This window comes from Neomonachus schauinslandi, chromosome 5 (assembly GCF_002201575.2).
Source record: "Neomonachus schauinslandi chromosome 5, ASM220157v2, whole genome shotgun sequence".
NCBI classification, from domain to species: Eukaryota; Metazoa; Chordata; class Mammalia; order Carnivora; family Phocidae; genus Neomonachus; species Neomonachus schauinslandi.
Genome location: NC_058407.1, coordinates 96,006,143 through 96,025,803, shown reverse-complemented (window position 1 = coordinate 96,025,803; position 19,661 = coordinate 96,006,143). Strand labels below are relative to the sequence as shown.

The 19,661-nt window shown below is 46.8% G+C and overlaps 1 protein-coding gene across 2 annotated transcripts; it reads right to left on the bottom strand.

Annotated features, from left to right (window-relative positions):
- Positions 1-7,372: 7,372 nt before the first annotated feature.
- On the bottom strand, positions 7,373-16,004 carry C1R (complement C1r). 2 transcript variants are annotated; one of them, XM_044915457.1, is made up of 11 exons: positions 15,569-16,004; positions 14,613-14,841; positions 13,132-13,324; positions 12,598-12,629; positions 12,185-12,271; positions 11,780-11,927; positions 11,549-11,670; positions 10,433-10,511; positions 9,897-10,052; positions 8,674-8,748; positions 7,373-8,213 (listed from the first exon to the last, which is right to left on the bottom strand). In XM_044915457.1, coding segments are annotated over exons 1-11 (1,893 nt in total). In that variant the 5' UTR covers positions 15,571-16,004; the 3' UTR covers positions 7,373-7,443. The 2 variants fall into 2 exon arrangements, with proteins under 2 accessions (XP_044771392.1, XP_044771391.1); XM_044915456.1 differs by having other exon boundaries at positions 12,185-12,381; positions 12,483-12,629; positions 15,569-15,742.
- Between the last annotated feature and the right edge of the window lie 3,657 nt (positions 16,005-19,661).

Genomic DNA, 19,661 nt, shown 5'->3' with positions numbered 1-19,661 from the left:
GTCAGTTGGTGACTGTCTTTTTCTCCCCCCCCCAGCCTCCATTCTATAGGGCCTGGCAGTGTGTGACTCCTTGAGCCTCATTACCATGTAGAGACCATTCTCTTCCTTTTGTGGCCTCTTAGTGTTGAAGCTCATGGCATCGGACTATGTCATTTACATCTACTCATTGTTGTAGTCCTCTCCTGGAACCTGGGTCATTCCCCTCATTTTCAATGATCTTGGTTCCTGATTCACTGTCTTTCTAACACTATTCCTGTCATAGTTTTCAGCAATTTCAAAATACAGATAGGCGATCCTTCTATTGCTTTGGCCTTATAGTTCCACAAATCTTCTCCAACACTTTATCTTCCACTTCATCTCAGCCACACACTCCCATGGTCATGCTTTGATAAACCGTTTCATTACCAGTAACCGCAACCTCTTCTATTATCTCAACTTCGCACATCCCATTCTTTTGCCACCACCTCCTATTTTTCCAAGTCAATTCCTGTAGGTCTACACATTCCATATCCTATAATACCAGAAACCCTAATACATCTGTCCTACTACATATTTACTGTCCATTATCCTCACTGTACTTGGTCTCCTCTTTATCCCACTTAAATTCAATATAATAACTCTCTTGCATACAACTTGGACTCCTGTGCCCTTCTATGGCTTCAGTATATTCACTTGGCAAGATGAAACCTGCCTCCTCAATGCCCATATAAGTGCAGCTGAAAGTGGCTGGGGACAACATACAACCTAACTCATACAACTGTCTCCCAAAGGTGAGAACAACCATCTCATTTTATTTATTTATTTATTTAATTTTTATTTTTCAAAAAAGATTTTATTTATTTATTTGACAGAGAGAGATAGCGAGAGCAGGAACACAAGCAGGGAGAGTGGGAGAGGGAGAAGCAGGCTCCCCGCTGAGGAAGGAGCCTGATGCGGGGCTCGATCCCAGGACCCTGGGATCATGACCTGAGCCGAAGGCAGACGCTTAACGACTGAGCCACCCAGGTGCCCCAACAATCATCTCATTTTAATTCATGACCATGAATCTCAAGTGGACCCTAATGCTCCTAGGCAATCAAAATTCCCTAATCCATTCTTTCTCCCACTCTCCTTGATGATTATTCATTCTTTCTTCTCTCTCCTCAAACCCCCAAATCCTTCATCCACACTCTCAGCCAATAACCTTATTTTCTACTTCACCAAGACAAATGAAGAATTAGAGAAGAACACCTATGGAAATACCAGCATCTTATAATCTGCTTGCCTGTCTGTTAGCATAGATAATGCATCCATGCTTCCAACTGGATTCTATCTCTCTCCCACTTCCACTGGCCATCATCATTTCCCCTCTCTATTATGTAATTCCCAACAGGCTGTAGACATGTTGTTACTTCTCTAATTAAAAAACAAACAAACCCTTCTCTTGACTCCAGTTCTTCCAATAGCTTGCCCTGTTTCTTTATTCTCTCTTGCAGCAAATTCCTTAAAATAATTGATTATACTTTTTGTCTCTAATTCTTTTTTTTTTTTTAAAGATTTATTTATTTGACAGAGAGAGACACAGAGAGAGGGGGAACACAAGCAGGGGGAGTGGGAGAGGGAGAAGCAGACTCCCTGTAGAGCAGGGAGCCCGATGTGGGGCTCGATCCCAGGACCCTGGGATCATGACCTGAGCCGAAGGCAGACGCTTAACCGACTGAGCCACCCAGGCGCCCTGTCTCTAATTCTTCTTCCACTCTCTCTCCAACTCCAGTCTGGCTTTTGCCCCCATCATTCCACCAAACTGTGCTTTTCTGGCTCTCCAGTGACCTTGGCATTGCTCTATCCCAGGATCAATCTTGTCTTCATCTTGACCTATCAGTGGCATTTGCTCAGTCAATCAATTGATCACTCCTTCACCTTGATGCATTTTCTTTCCTTGGGTTCAAAATTCTGAGCTCTACAGGTTTTCCTCCTACTTCAGTGGTCACTGTCTTAGTCAGCTCAGGCTGCTATGCTGAAATGTTATAGACTGGGTGGCTTAACCAATATCTCACAGTTTTGGAAGTCCAAGATCAATGTGCTGGCATATTCTGTTTTGGTGAGGTCCCTCCTCCTGGCTTGCAGACAGCTGTCGCACTGTGTGCTCACGTGGCCTTTTCTTGGTGCCTATGTGTGGAGAGAGATCTTCACTTTCTTATCCCACCCTCATGACCTCATCTAAACCTAATTACCTCCTAAGGACCTCAACTCTGAATACCATCCTGTTTGGAGTTAGGTCTTCAACATATGAATTTTGAGATTCACATTTATTCTATAACAGTCACAATTTCTGAGCCTCCTTAGGCTGATTTTTCCTGTTCTCCCAGACTTTTATAATGGCATGCCTCAGGGCATAGGCATTGGTTATTTTCTCTTCTCTTTCTCTTCTCTATCAATCTTCACTCCCTTCACTCCCTTGGTGGCTTCATTCGACCTTGTGGCTTTAAACATCCATCTATATACCTACCAATGACTCCAAACTTTGCATTTTTAGCTTAGACCTGTCCCCTCAACCCCAAATTTATACATCAAGCAGCATATTCAGCATCTCTTTTTGGGTGTCTAGTGGACATTTATTTAATTTTCTGAACACATAAGATGAAGTTATAGCAATTGTTTTAATGTCCAGTCTTCTAATCTTACATATGTCAGTTTTTGCTTGGTTTTGATGGATTTTTCTTCTCGTTATGGGTCATATTTTCCTGCTCCTTTGTATGCCTCATATCCTTTGATTGGTTGCCAGACTTTGTGAATTTTATCTTGTTGGATGCTGGATATTTTTGTAATTCTATAAATATTCTGGAGCGTTGTTCTGGGACTCAGTTAAGTTACTTGGAAACAGTTTGATCCTTTTGGGTCTTACTTTTAACATTTGTTAGATAGGACCAGAGCAGCATTTAATCTAGGGCTAATTGTTCCCTACTGAGGCAAGACCTTTCTGCATCCCCTACCTAATGCCCCATGAATTCAGTCTGGCTGGTGGGATCAGGCACTTTTCCTTGCCTTGCTGATTGCCTGCTACTGTTCCATATAACCGTGTCATACAGCTTTTTTCTCTATCCTTGGATAATTTTCTCACATATGGGTGAGAAAATTGTAGGGCTCTTCTGCAGATCTCTGGAGTTCTCTCTTTGTGGCTTTCTTCTCTCTGATCCTCAGTTCTGTGAATTTCAATAGCCTTGGTCTCCCTGCACTTTTGGCTCAACCCAGGGAGTCATCTAAGTGCTACCTGGGTTTCTCCTTCCAGTACCTCAGTGTGGAAACTGTCTCAAGGAAGTAAGCTGGGGCAATCATAGGGCAACCATTGTCCTTTGTTATTGAAATTTAATGTCTCGAGAATTATTGTTTCATATATTTGATGTTTTTGTTGTTGTTGCTGTTGTTTGTTGTTTCAGGAGGGCGGGTAAATCTAATCCCTGTTACTCCATCTTGGCCCTAATCTAATAGGCATCTGAAATTCAACATGTGCAAAAGGAACCTCCTTATGTTTTTCATCAGACCTCCTCCTCTTGTAATCTTCTGCATCTAGTTGACTTCTCTCTTTTTCTCATTCAGCTCTCTCCAGTATATTTTCCATCAAGAAACCTACTGGTTCCTCCTGCAAATTTTATCCATAATATGACTACCTTACATCACTTCCACTGCTACCACTTGGTCTGAGCTACCATCACTTCTTGCCTGTATTATTGTAATTGCTTCCTAACTGGTCCTCTTTATGCCCTTTCCCACCTGCAATCTGACCTCAATTCAGCAGCCAGAGTGAGCCTTTGAAAATGTAAGTTCACATTATTCTGCATTGGCTGCCTCTGCAATTCTCTAATGAATCAAGCATATTCTTGCCTCAGGACCTTTGCACTAGCTGTTTTCTCTTCCTGGAATGTCTTTTCTTAGATCTCTGAATATCTTTTTTTTTTTAAGAATTTATTTATTTATTTGACAGAGAGAGTCAGAGAGCACAAGCAGGGGGAGCAGGGGAAGGAGAGGGAGAAGCAGGCTCCCCACTGAGCAGGGAGCCCCATGCAGGGCTCGATCCCAGGACCCTGGGATCATGACCCAAGCAGAAGGCAGACACAACCATCTGAGCCACCCAGGAGCCCCTAGATCTCTGAATATCTAACTTCCTTCAATCTTTGCCAAATGTCCACCTTCTCAATGAAGTTACCCTTTTGAATTTTTTTTTAAATTAAAGAGTATCTTAATAGAGCTCTATTTCTCTATTTTTTGACTAGATAATGCATCTACATGACTCAAAATTTGAAAGATCAGAAGAGTATAGAGTAATAACTTTTCTTCTTATTACTGCCCTCCCCTCGAAACCACCATTGTTTCTTGTATATCTTTCCAGCAATATTTTATACTTATAAAAGCAATGTACACCCACTCCTCTTTTATATAGTAGTACTTTATACACACTGTCCTGCTTTTTATGTTTTTCATTTAAAGATTGAATGGCTACATTGTATTTCATTATTTGGATATTCCATAATATAACTGAAACTTTGGTACCAGACCTTTCAGAATTCAGGATTCTAATGCTTTGCTATCATATGCAGTGCTTCGATGACTAGCCTTGTACCTATGTCATTTATCTCATTGAGAATATCTGTGAGAAAAATTCCTAGAGGTGGAATTGCTGGGTCAGAGGCATGTGCATCTGTGGTTTTGATTGCATGTTGCCAAATTGCTCCTTACAGAGTTTGTACCATTCACACTCCAACAAGTAACGCATGAGTGACTGTTCTCTCTACATCTTCACCAACAGAGTATATTATCGTTGCCAATCTTATAGCTAAAAAGATGGTGTCTTAATTTAAGTATTTTCTTTTCTATGAGTTAGCTTGAGCCCCAAAGCTTAACCTTAATTTGTATTTTCTTTTCTGATGTGTATTCATAGGACATTGGTTTTAGCCTTATTTTTTTTTGTTCCGGTCACTTGAAGGATAAGCTGCATAGGACTTTGGAGGAGGGGCATGGGGTCCAGGAGGATCAGAGCAGTCACTGGACTCTGCTGGGATCACCTTTGAAGACTACAATAAGGACAAAGAACTCAGAATCTTAACTTTGCCAGGAACCTTAGAAATAGTTCAGTATTTTCATTTTCGTTTCAGTTTCTGTTCCACCACTTCCGGCTCCTTCCCCACCTCCATTCCCATCTCCATTGGAATCCTGGAGGTGCTTCACTTCTGAAAAATACTAAGTTAACTGAAATCAGCGTGTGCTCCTCAAACACACTGAATACCACTTGCGGATGCTTTTGTGTAGACTATACAAGAAAATTTTTTCCTGTCATTTCTGCCATGTCCGCAGTCCTGAAGTCCACAATCCTGACATCTGAAGTGCTCTTAAAAACTCAGAGTGTTTTAATAGTTTGTCACCAAAAGTTATTCAGTGGCAAAACCTGACCTGAAGGGTAGCTGTTTAGAGTCTTTATCTATCTCATATACTGTGAATATTAAAATGTTTTTCAGAAGAATTATTCCTCTGTTTTGTTGCCTTAGAGTGCTACCCTAGACCCTGCTGGGGACATCACATAATAGACAGTATGTTACATTTCTGAAACCTGTAAGATCTTGAATACTAAAGGCATTTGGCCCTGAGAGTGTCAGATAAGGGATTGTGGACCTGCATTTGGACTTAAAAATTCTCATTACTTGGAAAAGGCTTTAACTCTGCACTGGTCTTTTAATTTTTTACTTATTTTTATTTTTTATTATTTTAAAAAGATTTTATTTATTTATTTGTTTGTTTATTTAGAGAGAGAACATAAGCAGGGGGAGGGGCAGAGGGAGAGACAGAATCTCCAGCAGACTCTGCTGAGCGTGAAGCCCGATGTGGGGCTCGACCTCAAGACCCTGAGATTATGCCCTGAGCCGAAACCAACAGTCAGATGGTCAACTGACTGAGCTACCAGGTGTCCCTGCATTGGTCTTTTAAAATTCAGGCCTGTGTATGTCAGTTCATGTAAAGTTGTTCAAATAAGTCCAGAAGAGTCAGTTGTTCAATAACATCATGATAATATTCTATTATAAATACCTACAATGCTTATCCTAAGTTTTGGGTCTTTCTCTGACCTTTAAATATGCCTCAAGTAATACAAGTTATTTGAAAATATTGTTAATCTTTCAACTTGGAAACAAAAATTTCATACCACTCCTCTTCTTATAGAATATTTAGAGGGGCGCCTGACTGGCTCAGTCAGCGGAGCATCTAACTCTTGATCTCAGAGTTGTGAGTTTGAGCTCCACACTGGGTGTAGAGATTACTTAAATAAAATCTTTAAAAAAAAGAGAGAGAAATATTTAGAGATTGCAAAGTGAGCTTTTTAAAAAAAACCTGTTAAATTTGCAACTACCTGCGTGGGAAAATCAGGATTTTCTTCATATCGTACAATCAAAACAAAATTAGAAATAAATTGTTATTGGGGCACCTGGGTGGCTCAGTCAGTGGGTGTCTGCCTTCGGCTCAGGTCATGATCCCAGAGTCCTGGGATCTAGCCCGGCATCTGGCTCCCTGCTCAGCGGGGATTCCACTTCTCCCTCTGCCCCTCACCCTGCTCTAGTGCTCTCTCTCTCAAATAAATAAATAAAATCTTTTAAAAAAAGAAATAAATTTTATCTACAACCTAATTAAAAATGTGTGCATAAACTTTTTTGTTCTTATTTCCTTCCTAAGTATTTTTTTTTTTTTAAGTAGGCTCCACACCCAACGTGGAGCTCAACGCAGGGCTTGAACTCACAACCCTGAGGTCAAGACCTGAGCTGAGATCAAGAATGCTTAACTGACTGGCCCACCCAGGTGCCCCTGCCTTCCTATTTTAAATAAGATCTTACTAAATATTTTTATATCGATTGAATACTGCTTTTAACTCATTTTGCACACTGGAATTTCTTTCTTTCTTTCTTTTTTTTTTTTAAAGATTTTATTTGTTTATTTGCCAGAGAGCAAGAGAGAGAGGGAGAGAGAGCACGTGTGCCCAAACAGGGGAAGAGGCAGGCAGAGGGAGAAGCAGACTCCCTGCTCCCTGATGTGGGACTCAATCCCAGGACACAGGGATCATGACTTGAGCCGAAGGCAGATGCTTAACCTGAGCCACCCAGGCATCCCAAGCACACTGGAATTTCTCATAAAATTTTATTTGGAAAGAGTTTCAATTATCCAATGGTACAAAAATGGAAGAGAACAATGAAAAGTAGAGATTGTGGAATATATCTTCTGTAATCCTTAGAGGAAAGAAAGGTGATTTTTGGGTTGTTTTAGGTGACAAACAGAGATGGGGTTATAGAAAAGAGCATTTATTTCACACAGGGTTTTTCTGCATCAGTGATTTTAATATGGATTCTTACTGGTTATCAATAACTGGTCAGATAATTTTTTTTTTTTTTAGGCACTGCCCTCTGGATTCTGCCCTAGTGAATTCTGGGTTCAGTCCTCCCCCTCCATCTCCTTCTTGATCCAGTCCACATAGTTGAGTAATTTGGTGTAGAAGCCATAGCCCCTGCTGCACCCAATGCCCCAGGACACTATGCCTGTGGCCACCCAGCGATTGTTGTGCTCATCCTTCACTGCAAAGACCCCTCCGCTATCCCCCTGACAGGCATCCTGCTTTAGAGACGGGTCCCCAGCACAGAACATGTTTTGAGAAAACACATCATTCCTCTTATTTTTCCGGAGCCAGGTCTCACATGCCTCTCGCTTAGCTACAGGCAGACGGATAAACTTGAGGTCATAAGAAAGCCTCTCCTCCATTATCCCAAAGCCACTGACATAGCCCATGAGGCCCCTGTCATAGAAGGTCTCGTTGTCAGGGAGGCAGATGGGGAGGAGGTTGGGGCCCAGGGTGACACTATTTTCCAGCTCCAAGAGGGCAATGTCCCCCTCAAAATTGTGGGACTCATCCTGGCGGTAGTCTGGGTGGATGCTCACCCTGCGGACAGGGTGGTTTGCTAGTTTTGTGATCTCTTCCACGCTTACGTGGCCCAGGAACACATCCACGGTGGCATTGCCTTGTGCTTCATGATCCTTGGGGTAGAGGGTGTGGGCAGCGGTGAGGATCCAGCGGTCGCCCAGCAGGGCTCCACCCCCTCGCCCATAGATGTTGGTGAAGGCCTGCCAGGGGAAGTTGCCTAACTTGGCTTTTTGCCCTCCAATGATACGCTGCTTCTGTTCCACAGGGTGGACGGGTTTCCCACACACTGGAGAGGAGAGACAGGGAAAGCAAGGACAAGTCAGGCAGGGCCCACCCTCTTCCCTTCTGTGGTCAGTCAGTTCCCCCTATAACCCCTCTTTCGGCTCTGGGCTCTTTCCTCTTTCTCCCCCATTCCCACACCCGCTGTCTTTGGTCTTTTGTCAGCCTCTTCTCCTTGTTCTTTTTATTTCTTCCTGGGGGGTTTTCTTGCTATTTTTATTCCCTGACTTCGCATCTGCTCAGTGAAAAAGCAGGAATGTCAGGACTGATTCTGGTTCTCTGGGTTCCTTTCTCCCTTTCTGCTGGAATATCTCCTCCCCTCTTCCCCTTATTCCTTTTGTCTATTTTTGACCTCAAGCTGGAGTGTCTCTCCATTCACTTTGTCTTCATTCTCTGTGCATGCTTTTCCTGAGGCTCTGCAGGGCTGCAAAATGCACTGGGGATGGCCCTGGAGGGCTTCCACTCACCTGGCAAACACCGAGGAATCTTCGATCCTTCCCATTCATTCTTCCATATGCCCTCTGCTGTGCAGGTATAGGCCCCTGAGAGAAGAGGGGGCTATGATCAGGCTGGGAGGTGGTGGACAGGGAAACCAGGTCTCAGAGGCCAACGAGCACTGAATATGCGGGACGGGGAGACGGGAGATTCGGAACCAACAAGGACAAGGATCAAAGGGAAAGGTTCAAATACATAAGGATGGACTATCAAAAGTGTGGAGAGGGGAAAGGCTCCCTACATATATTTTTGTTTTAATATTCAGTGAAAAAATCAGAATACTTAACTCTATGTTTGATGTGATCCCTATTTGTGAAAGTAGACATAAAAACTGGAAGGAACATATGAAAATCTTATCAGTGACTGCATCTTGGTAGTGGGATAGTAGATGATAATGGTAGCTACATGCTCTGATTGCTGACAGTGCACCATGCTTATTGCTAAGCACTTTGTCTATATTATTTCATTTAAGCACCACAATGACACTTTCAGGGATGCATTATTATCCTCATTTTTTTGGATGAGGAAACTGAGCTTAAATAATTTGCACAGGGTCACATAACTTCTAAGTTCCAGAACGAAGATGCAAACTGAAGACTGTCTGACTTCAAAGCCAAGCTCTTAAATAATACCATATAATCTATATATAAGATTTTTTTCTTTTTTCTTTTTGATGTTTTAAATCTATGAAGCATGTGATTTATTTCATTTTAAAGAAAAGTTTTGAAGATGAGTTTGAGAGTCATTTGTTGCAAAAAAATCACAATATAGTAGCCTGAGGGGTATGTGGGGAGAATGTTGGGGAAGTCCCACATAGCTGTAGTGTGGTTGTGGTGGTGGTGGTGATGCTGGTGGTGATGGTGGTGGTGGAGGTGGGGGTTGGTCATGATGGTGGTGGTGTTGGTGGTGGTAGAGATGGGGATGATGATGGTGCTTGCGGGGGTGGCAGTAGTAATGGTCATGGTGGTGGTGAGAGGGAGCTGACTGTTTATGAAATTTAAGACTTTCTTTGTATCAGCTCAGGTGCCTCCTTCAACCCTACTACTTGCCTCTTGGCACTGTACTTTAGGCCCCTGAAGCCAATGTCCAGGGCAGATACCTCAATATGCATCCCCTAGGGATTATGTTGGAAAAATCTCAGAGGATGTCTTGAGAAGATGGAAGGGAGAAGGCTGCCATTTGCATGGGTCCCTACCTCGTGCGGTCTCGCTGATGCCGCCTCTGGTATGCATCTTATAATATGGCTCCTGGCAGTAGTACTGGATACGGGCCTGGTAGGTGTTCACCCCCTTTGTGGTGGCGTAATTGAAGGCCCCATTAGTCAGGCTTCGGGGTGGCCCACAGTCCTTGACTTGGAGAGAACACAGGGCCGTATGAGAGCTGAGAGTGACGGTATTGGAACGTCAGTGGGAAGAACCTGAGTTTTCTGCCCATAGAACAGGTTGAGAACCTTAGGGAAATACGGTCAGTGGCCGGGGGTGGGGGGCCACTTGTGAAGGATGGGAACTAGATGGAGTGAAATTCAGTTCTGGGTAGAGCCCACCAACACTGCTCACTTGAGGGTTGACCGGTTCCTGAGGTGGGCCATGGGCTTCAAGGGACAAGTGAGGGGGAGGGTGTTTTGGGGAGAGGCTTAGTCCACATCCTCTCTTCCTGCCACAGCCTAGGTCTCCATGGCTGGGTGGTGGTGGGAGCTCCCCAGGGGCAGACACCTGCTGAGTTGTGACTTACTCTTGCACCTGGGCATGGCACGATGCCAGGTGCCATCATCCTGACAGACAGCTGTGAAGGAGAGCAGCACCTGGTTTCCCTGTTTGAGAAGAGGCAGAGAGAGATAGAGGTGTCATTAACACAAGGAGGCACTGTGGTTCCCTTCCTGCCTTTCCCACACTGGAGCAGCAGGGAATGCAAGGCTATCTCTCAGGCTCTCAGACCTTAGCACCCCCATGGATGTGGCTCCTTTGTTCTTCTCAGACCAGAGTTGCAGATGGGAGCACTGAATCACACAGCGGAAAGTCAGAGCAAGGGCTGATTGACAGACCCGATAATCCTCTCTCTAGACTCTTGCCTGCTTCCACTACGGTCCAGTTGACACCCACAATTTTGTTTTGTTTTATTTTATTTTATTTTATGTAGGCTCCATGCCCACCGTGGGGCTCGAACTCACGACCCTGAGATCTAGAGTTGCATGCTCTATGGACTGAGTCAGCCAGGTGCCCCTGAACCCCACAATTTTAAATTTAAAAAAATAACAAGCTTGGTAGCCTCAGGGGTCCCTCCAATTGTATATATTTTTTTAAATAGCATTTTAGTTTACCAGCTTTTGTAAAATTAACCAATAAAGCCATGGTCTTTCCTGAGCCTGCAAAGCTGAGGACATGGTGGTGGGTCCAGGGTGAGAACACCATCGTGCATAAAAAAGCCCTGGGGCACGAGGTAGGAGATTTGGTTTTAGCTCCTGCTGTACAAAATCACTGTGATGTTGAGTGAGTCACTTCTTGCACTCCACCCTGCCTTGTCAGCTCCTAAATCCTACCATTATTATGCTAGGCCAGTAGTTCACAAACCTGGCTGCACATTAGAATCACCTGGGTAGCTGTAAGTAATCCTAGTGGCACTCCAGACCAATGGAATCAGTCTTTGGCAGGGGACCCACACAACAGTGTTTTTAAAATTCGAAGTGTTTTCAGTGTGTAGTCAAGTTTGAGAGCAGGTAGACCGGGTGATCTTCCAGCTCAAACATGTGTGAATCCAGCTGGGCTGAGCCTAAATCTGATATGAACCTACCCACTTGAATTGCTCCTAGAGGGCTGGGCCAGCTCTCTCCCTTCAGCCTCAGGCTCTTACCTCCACGAGCTGGTAGCCTTGTTGGCAGGTGGCAATGAAGTAGTCACGGAACTGGTATTGCTGCTGTAGGTTCTGGATGATGGTGAACTTGTCTAGGGTCTGCGGCTGGGGGCACTTGATGACTGTTGGGAGACCAGAGGACATGTTTATTTCAGAGCCACTTTCCTTCTTTTGACCCATCTGATTCTGCCCTGTTGCTGGCCAGTGAGAGAGGCCCCCAGGCAACCGTACTTTCAGTGGTATAATGCAGCTTCCAGCCTCGGCTGTCCCCCGAGTCATCTGTGAAGAACAGCAGATCCACCGCATTGCTGCTGCTGTCAAAGTCAGCGGGTCTTTGCTTCCCACAGAACTCGCCGATGTTCCTCCCGTTGGCATAGATCTGGTGGGGAAGATGGAGGGCCATTTCTCCAATTCAGACATTTTCCCACTGGGCCAGGACGGTGGTGGTGGTGGGAACTCTGCTTTGTGTGTATGTTTTCAGCTGGAGGAGAAAAGGGATCCCCAGGATCCACTTGCCTAGCCTGTGTGTGAGGTTGGTCAGTCCTGTCCCAATTGGCCAGAGGATCTAGCGGGAAGCAGGGATGCGGGGAGTGGAAGGGGAGGAAGGGAGATTCTCAGGGAGTAGGATGGCTGTACCTGTAGCTGGTCATAGGGGCAGTGTACTTGCTGGTGGTCATCGATTTCAAAAGGCTCCAGGAACTTGAGGTGGAGGGTGAGGCCGCGCTCCACCCGGATGCTGTAGTTGCAACGCAGGTCGGGTGGGTAGGGCTGGGGGTACTCCAGGCTGGTGATGTACCCGGATGGCTCTGTGTACAGCTCACTGCTGCACTCGGCTGTGAGAGCAGAGCCGGACGGGGGTCACTGGGCGCTCTCTGGCTGGCCCCGCACGCCCTTGCTCAGCCCCTGCCTCCCTCCCACAGTGCCCCAACCTTACCCTGGCAGGAATGCCTGTCCTTCTGAAGCTCATAGCCTGGACGGCAGGAACAGAAGTAGCCACCCACAGAGTTGTGACACAGGTGCTGGCACTGGGGCTGGAGATTCTCCTCAACTGAGTTTCGCTGGGAAGCACATTCATCGAGGTCTGGAAGACATTCCAGAAGGAAGGGTTAAATTCCTGCCGGGGACTTCTGTCATGGCTCTGCTCTCAGAGAGGTCAGTTACCAGAGGCCTAAAGACAAAATCATCTCCAGGCCTCTCTCTCTCTCTTTTTTTTTTGGGGGGGGGGTGGTGTGGGAAGGGACAGAGGGAGAGAGGAAATCTTAAGCAGGCTCCATACGCAGTGCAGAGCCGGACACGGGGGTCAATCTCATGACCTGAGATCATGACCTGAGCCAAAACCAAGAATCAGACACTTAACTGACTGAGACATGCAGGCGCCCCAATTTCAGGCCTCTCTAATGCTTTCTGGGAACTACCCCACCGTGACAGAATCTAGGTTGGCAGTCCTCTCCTGGAAAAAGCTCTTTTGAGGAGAAAAAATAAGGAAGGACAGGCTTCTTGCTTCAATGGATTCAAGATTCCCCTTTTCTGGTCCCCATACAACATGCCTAAGGCCAGGAAAAAAGGCACCCGGGGCCACTCACCCACAGCTTGGTAATAGGCCAGGAAGCCCTTATAGAACATAATGGTGCCATTCTCCTCATTGGAGAAGTCCGTGTGGAAGGTCAGCTGCATCTTGTTCCCTTGAGACATAAATTCCTTTGCTTCTGGGGGGTTGCCCAGTGGAGAACCCACTTGCCCACAGAACCTCCCCAGAGTTTTTTTGTCAGCAGAGATCTGTGGAGAAAGGACAAAGGGTAGGAAGAAGAGCAGTTGAGGAGACATGTCCTGGGTGGAAGGTCAGCAGAAGTCTTCCTCTTGTCCCAAAGAGTGAGTCGTGCCCCCCTGCTGGACCAGCTTCCATCTGGTCTCTACCTGCGGGGCTCTGGCTGTTGTAAACTGTCTCTCCATGACTTGCTTTCTTTTTGTTTCCCCGGTGACTTCCATCTGTTGAGTCTTTGGTGGCTAACTCCTGGCATGTTATCCTGTGCCTGGTACATTGCCCCTTCCCTGTTCTCTGTCCCCTGGCATGTTTCAGACCTTCCTTTGTCTCCACCACCTCCCATGCTCATCTTCCACTGGAATCCTGGTTTTCTCCACACAGCCTTTAGCATCCCTTCATTCCTGGAGCCTGGAGTGGTCTGCTTTATTTTCTGTCCAGTTATCCCATCTCACCTTATGCAAACCTTTCACGTCCAGCTACATGCCTCCTGGTATACTCAGCTGAGTGGGAGCCTCTCCAGCCTCCGCACGGACTAGCATCACCGGACTTCCCTTATCTCTTTGCTCACAGGTTCTTTAACTCCTCAGAAGTGGAAGACATCCTGCCCCCACCCCATCCCTCACCATCCCTGCCACCAAGACCCCTCCCCCCAACCCTGCAAACTTCTCCAGTCCTCTGGGCTAGAAGATGTATCATTTTCATGTTATTCTCTCATAACCTCCAGAGGGTCTCCTGGGAATGGTATTTACTGCATGTGTGTAGACTCTACTTGAATCCTGAATCTAGAATCTCATTTTTATTGATATAGAAAGTTGAGACTGGGAAGGCACACTTGGCTGTCACAGAGGTGAGGAGACTGAGCCTATTGACCTTGCTGAAGCTTATGCTTGAGCTACCACCACACACGTTTCTCTTCCCCATGTTCCTGTTTAGGAAGGCAGCCATGGTGATATTCTACACGGAAAGAGGGAAACAGGCACAGCAGTTTTCCAAAGACTCCCAGCAAGTTAGCTGATGGAGAAGGTTCTTCTGACTCCTATAGACAGTAAATTTCCTGGAAGTGGGGCCTGCACATTCCCTCCTCTGTGTTTCTCCCTTCAGTGCTCACTGAGGGCCTCTAAATCCAGTGGACACCCCATCCATGGTGTCACCAGACTCTCCGAACTTCACTTGGCCATTAGCTCTTGCAGGGCTGGGGCTGTGTCCATGGGTGGGGAATGCTATCCAGGGTGATTAGAGCACAAGTCCTCAGTTTCTAGAGACACCCAGCTCTCCCTCTGCCCTCCCAACCTGATTCCCTACCTTGACATAGTCATACAAACAGCCTTCAGAAGGCTCCAGGTCAAACTGCCAGAAGATGAGCTTCACTCTGAATCCTGTGGGCACTGTGATCACAGTGGTTTTCTCAAAGTTGCTGGGGTAAGGCTTGGGGTACAGAGGAGATGTCACTTCCCCAAAGAGCTTCTGCGAAACGGGGATGGAGCCTCCCACGCGGCAGAACAGGATGGGCACCAGGAGGTATAAGAGGCACCTGCCGACAAGAAAGTGGGTGTCTAGTGCTGGAGGGCTGCGGCACCCCTGCCATTTGGGCAGTGACTGGGGTGGGGGTTGGGATGGTCCTACCGCTTGGCATTTTCCTTTCTGGCCATTCTAGGCCTCGTAGAGATGTTCTAGGTGGGGGTGGTGAAGTGGAGAGCCTGGCCTCTGCAGCCGCTGCATTGGGTGTTCCTCCCCCTGGGTAATGTCCAGTCTAGAGGTCATCGTACTCCCTGCACCTCCCTCCCCATCCTCCTCCCCTGCCCTCTCCCACCACTCCCCTCCCCTTCCTGGAATAGGGCTGGCTTGGGACCAGTTAATGGAGGGTGAGGGTTTCCAGTCATGGCTCTCTGATGGGGCTCCCAAAGGCTCAGCAAAGACCTCTGGGAGAAACGACCTATGGAATATGGAGTCATGCACAGAGCACACCCCTCCTGGGCACAGTGGGTCCCTTCATCTTGCTGCTCCCCTGCCATGAGTTAGGAGGAAGAAGGGAACATGGCCATCGCCTCATGGGTCTAAGGTCTCCTCCTCAGGAGGAGGGATGGTGGGGTATGTGTTTGCATAAGCACGTGTGTGCCTACGGGAATAGGTAAGGTATATGGGGACGGAGGGGTGTTCCCGTTCCCCTGAATGAATTTGGGAGCAGGGTTGCCTCCCATGCCCAGGATTCTCTCCTCTGGCTTCTCCCACCCTCCCAGGGCCCCATCAGCCTTACTCACATTTCTCAAGGCTTGTTTTTGGATCCTGGACTCTCCTGACAGTGTCTTCATCCACTCTGTGTTGAGGGAGAGAGCGGTCATGCAGGGGAGGCAAGGGGGAGGGAATGACTGTGGAGGGGAAGGAGGGGACCATTCCCGGAGGAATGTTGTAGGGAAGGAACTATTTGCATAAACAAAACGGAAAAAAATCTTTCCAGTTTAATGTAGTTTTGGTTTTGAAATCCCTGATGGTGGTGCCACCTGCTGGCAGCCTGGGGAAGGGCTAAGGAGATGGGCCCGAGTTTTTCAGAATGGAGAAAGCCTTTGGTTGGAAGCCCAGACTTCTCGGTTTCTATATCTGATCTGAATTCTCCCTTTCTTCAGGGACTGCTGCTGTGTTTACAAGGTCCCGATGCCAAAGGGAACGGAAATCGCAGTTGAGGGGGTACTCTCTTTTCTGCAGTGCCCTGTTCCATTAATCCGGTTCTTCCTGCCCTTACTCACCCGGGAGTGGCCAGGGTTTTAATGTCCAGGTTGGTGTGACAGGAACCATGAGGCAGAGAGGGCATGGCAGGAGCGGACAGAAGAGAACGGAGTTTGGTTGCACTGGGGCCCCAGCCTCCTTTCCCATGAATGACACTTAAACATGGGACACGGAGTGCTTATGTCAGGGTGACCCTACAGCAGCACTAGGGTCTGTCTTAAGACCCTTCCTCCTCACTTCAGTGAACTCAGACCTGCCCGTGAACTTGGTTCTTAGAGAGGCAAGGGAAGCTGAGCGAGGGTAGAAACATCCTCTTCTTCTCGGCATCTGGTCAAGTGTTTGAACCCCTGAGAGTCACGGTTGCCTAGGACCAGGCAGACATTATGTCTGCACACCAACAGTGACTTGGTCTTTTCTGAAAGAAAGTAGGCCCCTGGGAGGGAGGGAGGTTTTGTCTCTCCTGTGTTCCAGGTCATAGTCTCCTAAATGGAAAGTTTGTTCGCTGTGGAAGCCTTTCTTCCTCAACTCTCCATGGCTCAAATACCCTATGGCGTTCGATTCCAGAGGGAGGCTCAGGCAGAGCTGGCCTCCGAGTCGTGGACCTTTGTAGTCTATCCTGCTTGTTTCTCCAATTGGATTAAACCCTCTTTCCCTCCACCCACCTACCCCCTCATTCATCCATGTATGGACTACCTATTTAATATGCCAGGTACTTTCCCAAGCAATGGATTGCAAGGACTCACAAAGATGGGGCAGTTCACGGTTAGGCAATGACCAAGTCCTCACTGAATGTGGTTAGAGAGCAGGTACAGGAAGATGCGAAGTCAACCAAGGTGTGGAGGGTTCCTCCAGCAGGCCTAAATGTCAGAGCTGAGAATCGAATCTGATGGCAGGGCTGATCCATGACATAATCTGTGACATGACCCATGACCTGGTCAGGTCAGAAAAGACAAAAGATAGAGGAGAAGGATAAGGACTAGATGAGGAGACGAGGAAGAAGGGGAATTTTTTTTTTTTAAAGATTTTATTTATTTATTTGTCAGAGAGAGAGCTCACAAGCAGGGGGAGCGGCAGGCAGAGGGAGAAGCAGGCTCCTGCTGAGCAAGGAGCCCGATGTGGGGCTCGATCCCAGGACCCTGAGATCATGACCTGAGCTGAAGGCAGACGCTTAATGACTGAGCCACCCAAGCGCCCCAAGAAGGGGAATCTTGTCTCACAAATTGCACATTAGCATTTTGACAACACTGTGTGTGAGTGTGTGTGTCGTGTTCATAGTGGAGGCAATATGGAGGAGATCACAGGTAAGGAGCAGGTGGTCCAGGAAGGTAATTCTTAGCTGAAGTTCTCCTATTCATCCCAGGGATTCTGAGTATCATACAACATGGCTGCAAAGTGACAAACCTGGGCTTCATCACCTCAGTCCCAGGCCGGCCTCCTCTCTGCCGGGCCACTCAAAGGAACCTTTACTTGCACATTTGTCATATACCGTTGACTTACACCAAGGACAGAAAGAAGAAACAGCCATATGAAGATTACTCCTGCACTGGTTTAAAGATCAGTATCAGGGGCGCCTGGGTGGCTCAGCCGTTAAGCGTCTGCCTTTGGCTCAGGTCATGATCTCAGGGTCCTGGGATTGAGCCCCACATCGGGCTCCCTGCTCGGCGGGAAGCCTGCTTCTCCCTCTCCCACTCCCCCTGCTTGTGTTCCCTCTCTTGCTGTGCTTCTCTCTGTCAAATAAATAAAATAAAATCTTTAAAAAATATATATATATATAATAAAGATCAGTATCAGGGGCGCCTGGGTGGCTCAGTCATTAAGCGTCTGCTTCGGCTCAGGTCATGATCTCAGGGTCCTGGGATCGAGCCCCCCATCGGGCTCCCTGCTCAGCGGGGAGCCTGCTTCTCCCTCTCCCACTCCCCCTGCTTGTGTTCCCTCTCTTGCTGTGCTTCTCTCTGTCAAATAAATAAAATAAAATCTTTAAAAAAAAATATATATATATGTAATAAAGATCAGTATCAGGGGCGCCTGGGTGGCTCAGTCATTAAGCGTCTGCTTCGGCTCAGGTCATGATCCCAGGGTCCTGGGATTGAGCCCCCCATCGGGCTCCCTGCTCAGCGGGGAGCCTGCTTCTCCCTCTCCCACTACCCCTGCTTGTGTTCCCTCTCTCCCTGTCTCTCTCTGTCAAATAAATAAATAAAATCTTTAAAAAATATAAAGACCAGTATCGAAGACATTGTCTATTTTATTGTTTATTCTTCTTAGGTTTTGGTTCTGGAGAAAAAAAGTTTCTCTCTTGTAATGGTAGGTTACCTTATGTGGATATATCTAGACATCTAGATCTATATAGATCTATAGCTATAGATATATATTTTTTGCCTTGGCAGGGAGAAACATCATTTTTCAATAATAAAAACAAAATAAAACGAATACATGCTCATTAAATAAAATTTAGCAAAGTTTAGCAATTACGGAGGAATAGGGGAAAACAAAACAGCCAAAATTATACCACCCAACACAACTTCTGATTCGTATTTTAGGGTGTTTTAAAAAAGATTGATTGATTGGTTTTAAAGATTTTATTTATTTATTTATTCATTTGACAGAGAGAGAGAGAGTACAAGCAGGGGGAGGGGGAGAGGGAGAAGCAGGCTTCCCGCCGAGCAGGGAGCCCGATGCGGGGCTCGATCCCAGGACCCTGGGATCATGACCACAGCCAAAGGCAGATGCTTAACCTACCGAGCCATTCAGGTGCCCCAAGATTTATTTATTTTATTTTAGAGAGAGGGAAAGAGAGAGCAAACACAAGTGGGAGGAGCAAAGGGAGAGAGAATCCCAGGCAAACTCCGCACTGATTGCAGAGCCCTACGTGCGGCTCAATCCCACGTTCCTGAGATCACGACCTGAGCCAAAACCAAAAGTCAGACACTTAACTGACTGAGCCACCCAGGCACCCCTTAGGGTGTTTTTTTTTTTTTTAAAGATTTTATTTATTTATTTGAGAGAGAGAGAATGAGAGACAGAGAGCATGAGAAGGGGGAGGGTCAGAGGGAGAAGCAGACTCCCTGCCGAGCAGGGAGCCCGATGCGGGACTCGATCCCGGGACTCCAGGATCATGACCTGAGCCGAAGGCAGTCGCTTAACCAACTGAGCCACCCAGGCGCCCCTGAAATACATGTTTGTTTGTTTGTTTTTTAAGACTTCATTTATTTATTTGAGAGAGAGAATGAGAGAGAGAGAGAGAGAGCACATGAGAGGGGGGAGGGTCAGAGGGAGAAGCAGACTCCCCGCCGAGCAGGGAGCCCGATGCGGGACTCGATCCCGGGACTCCGGGATCGTGACCTGAGCCGAAGGCAGTCGCTTAACCGACTGAGCCACCCAGGCGCCCCCCTTAGGGTGTTTTTAATAGTCTTTTATACTTAGGTTTAAAAATGGTTTCAAAAAATCGAAGTAACCACATGTATGTACAACTTTGAATCCTGCTGTTTTTCAAAGATCAATTTTTTTTTAAAGATTTTATTTATTTATTCGACAGAGAGAGAGACAGCGAGAGCAGGAACACAAGCAGGGGGAGTGGGAGAGCGAGAAGCAGGCTTCCTGTCGAGCAGGGAGCCCGATGTGGGACTCGATCCC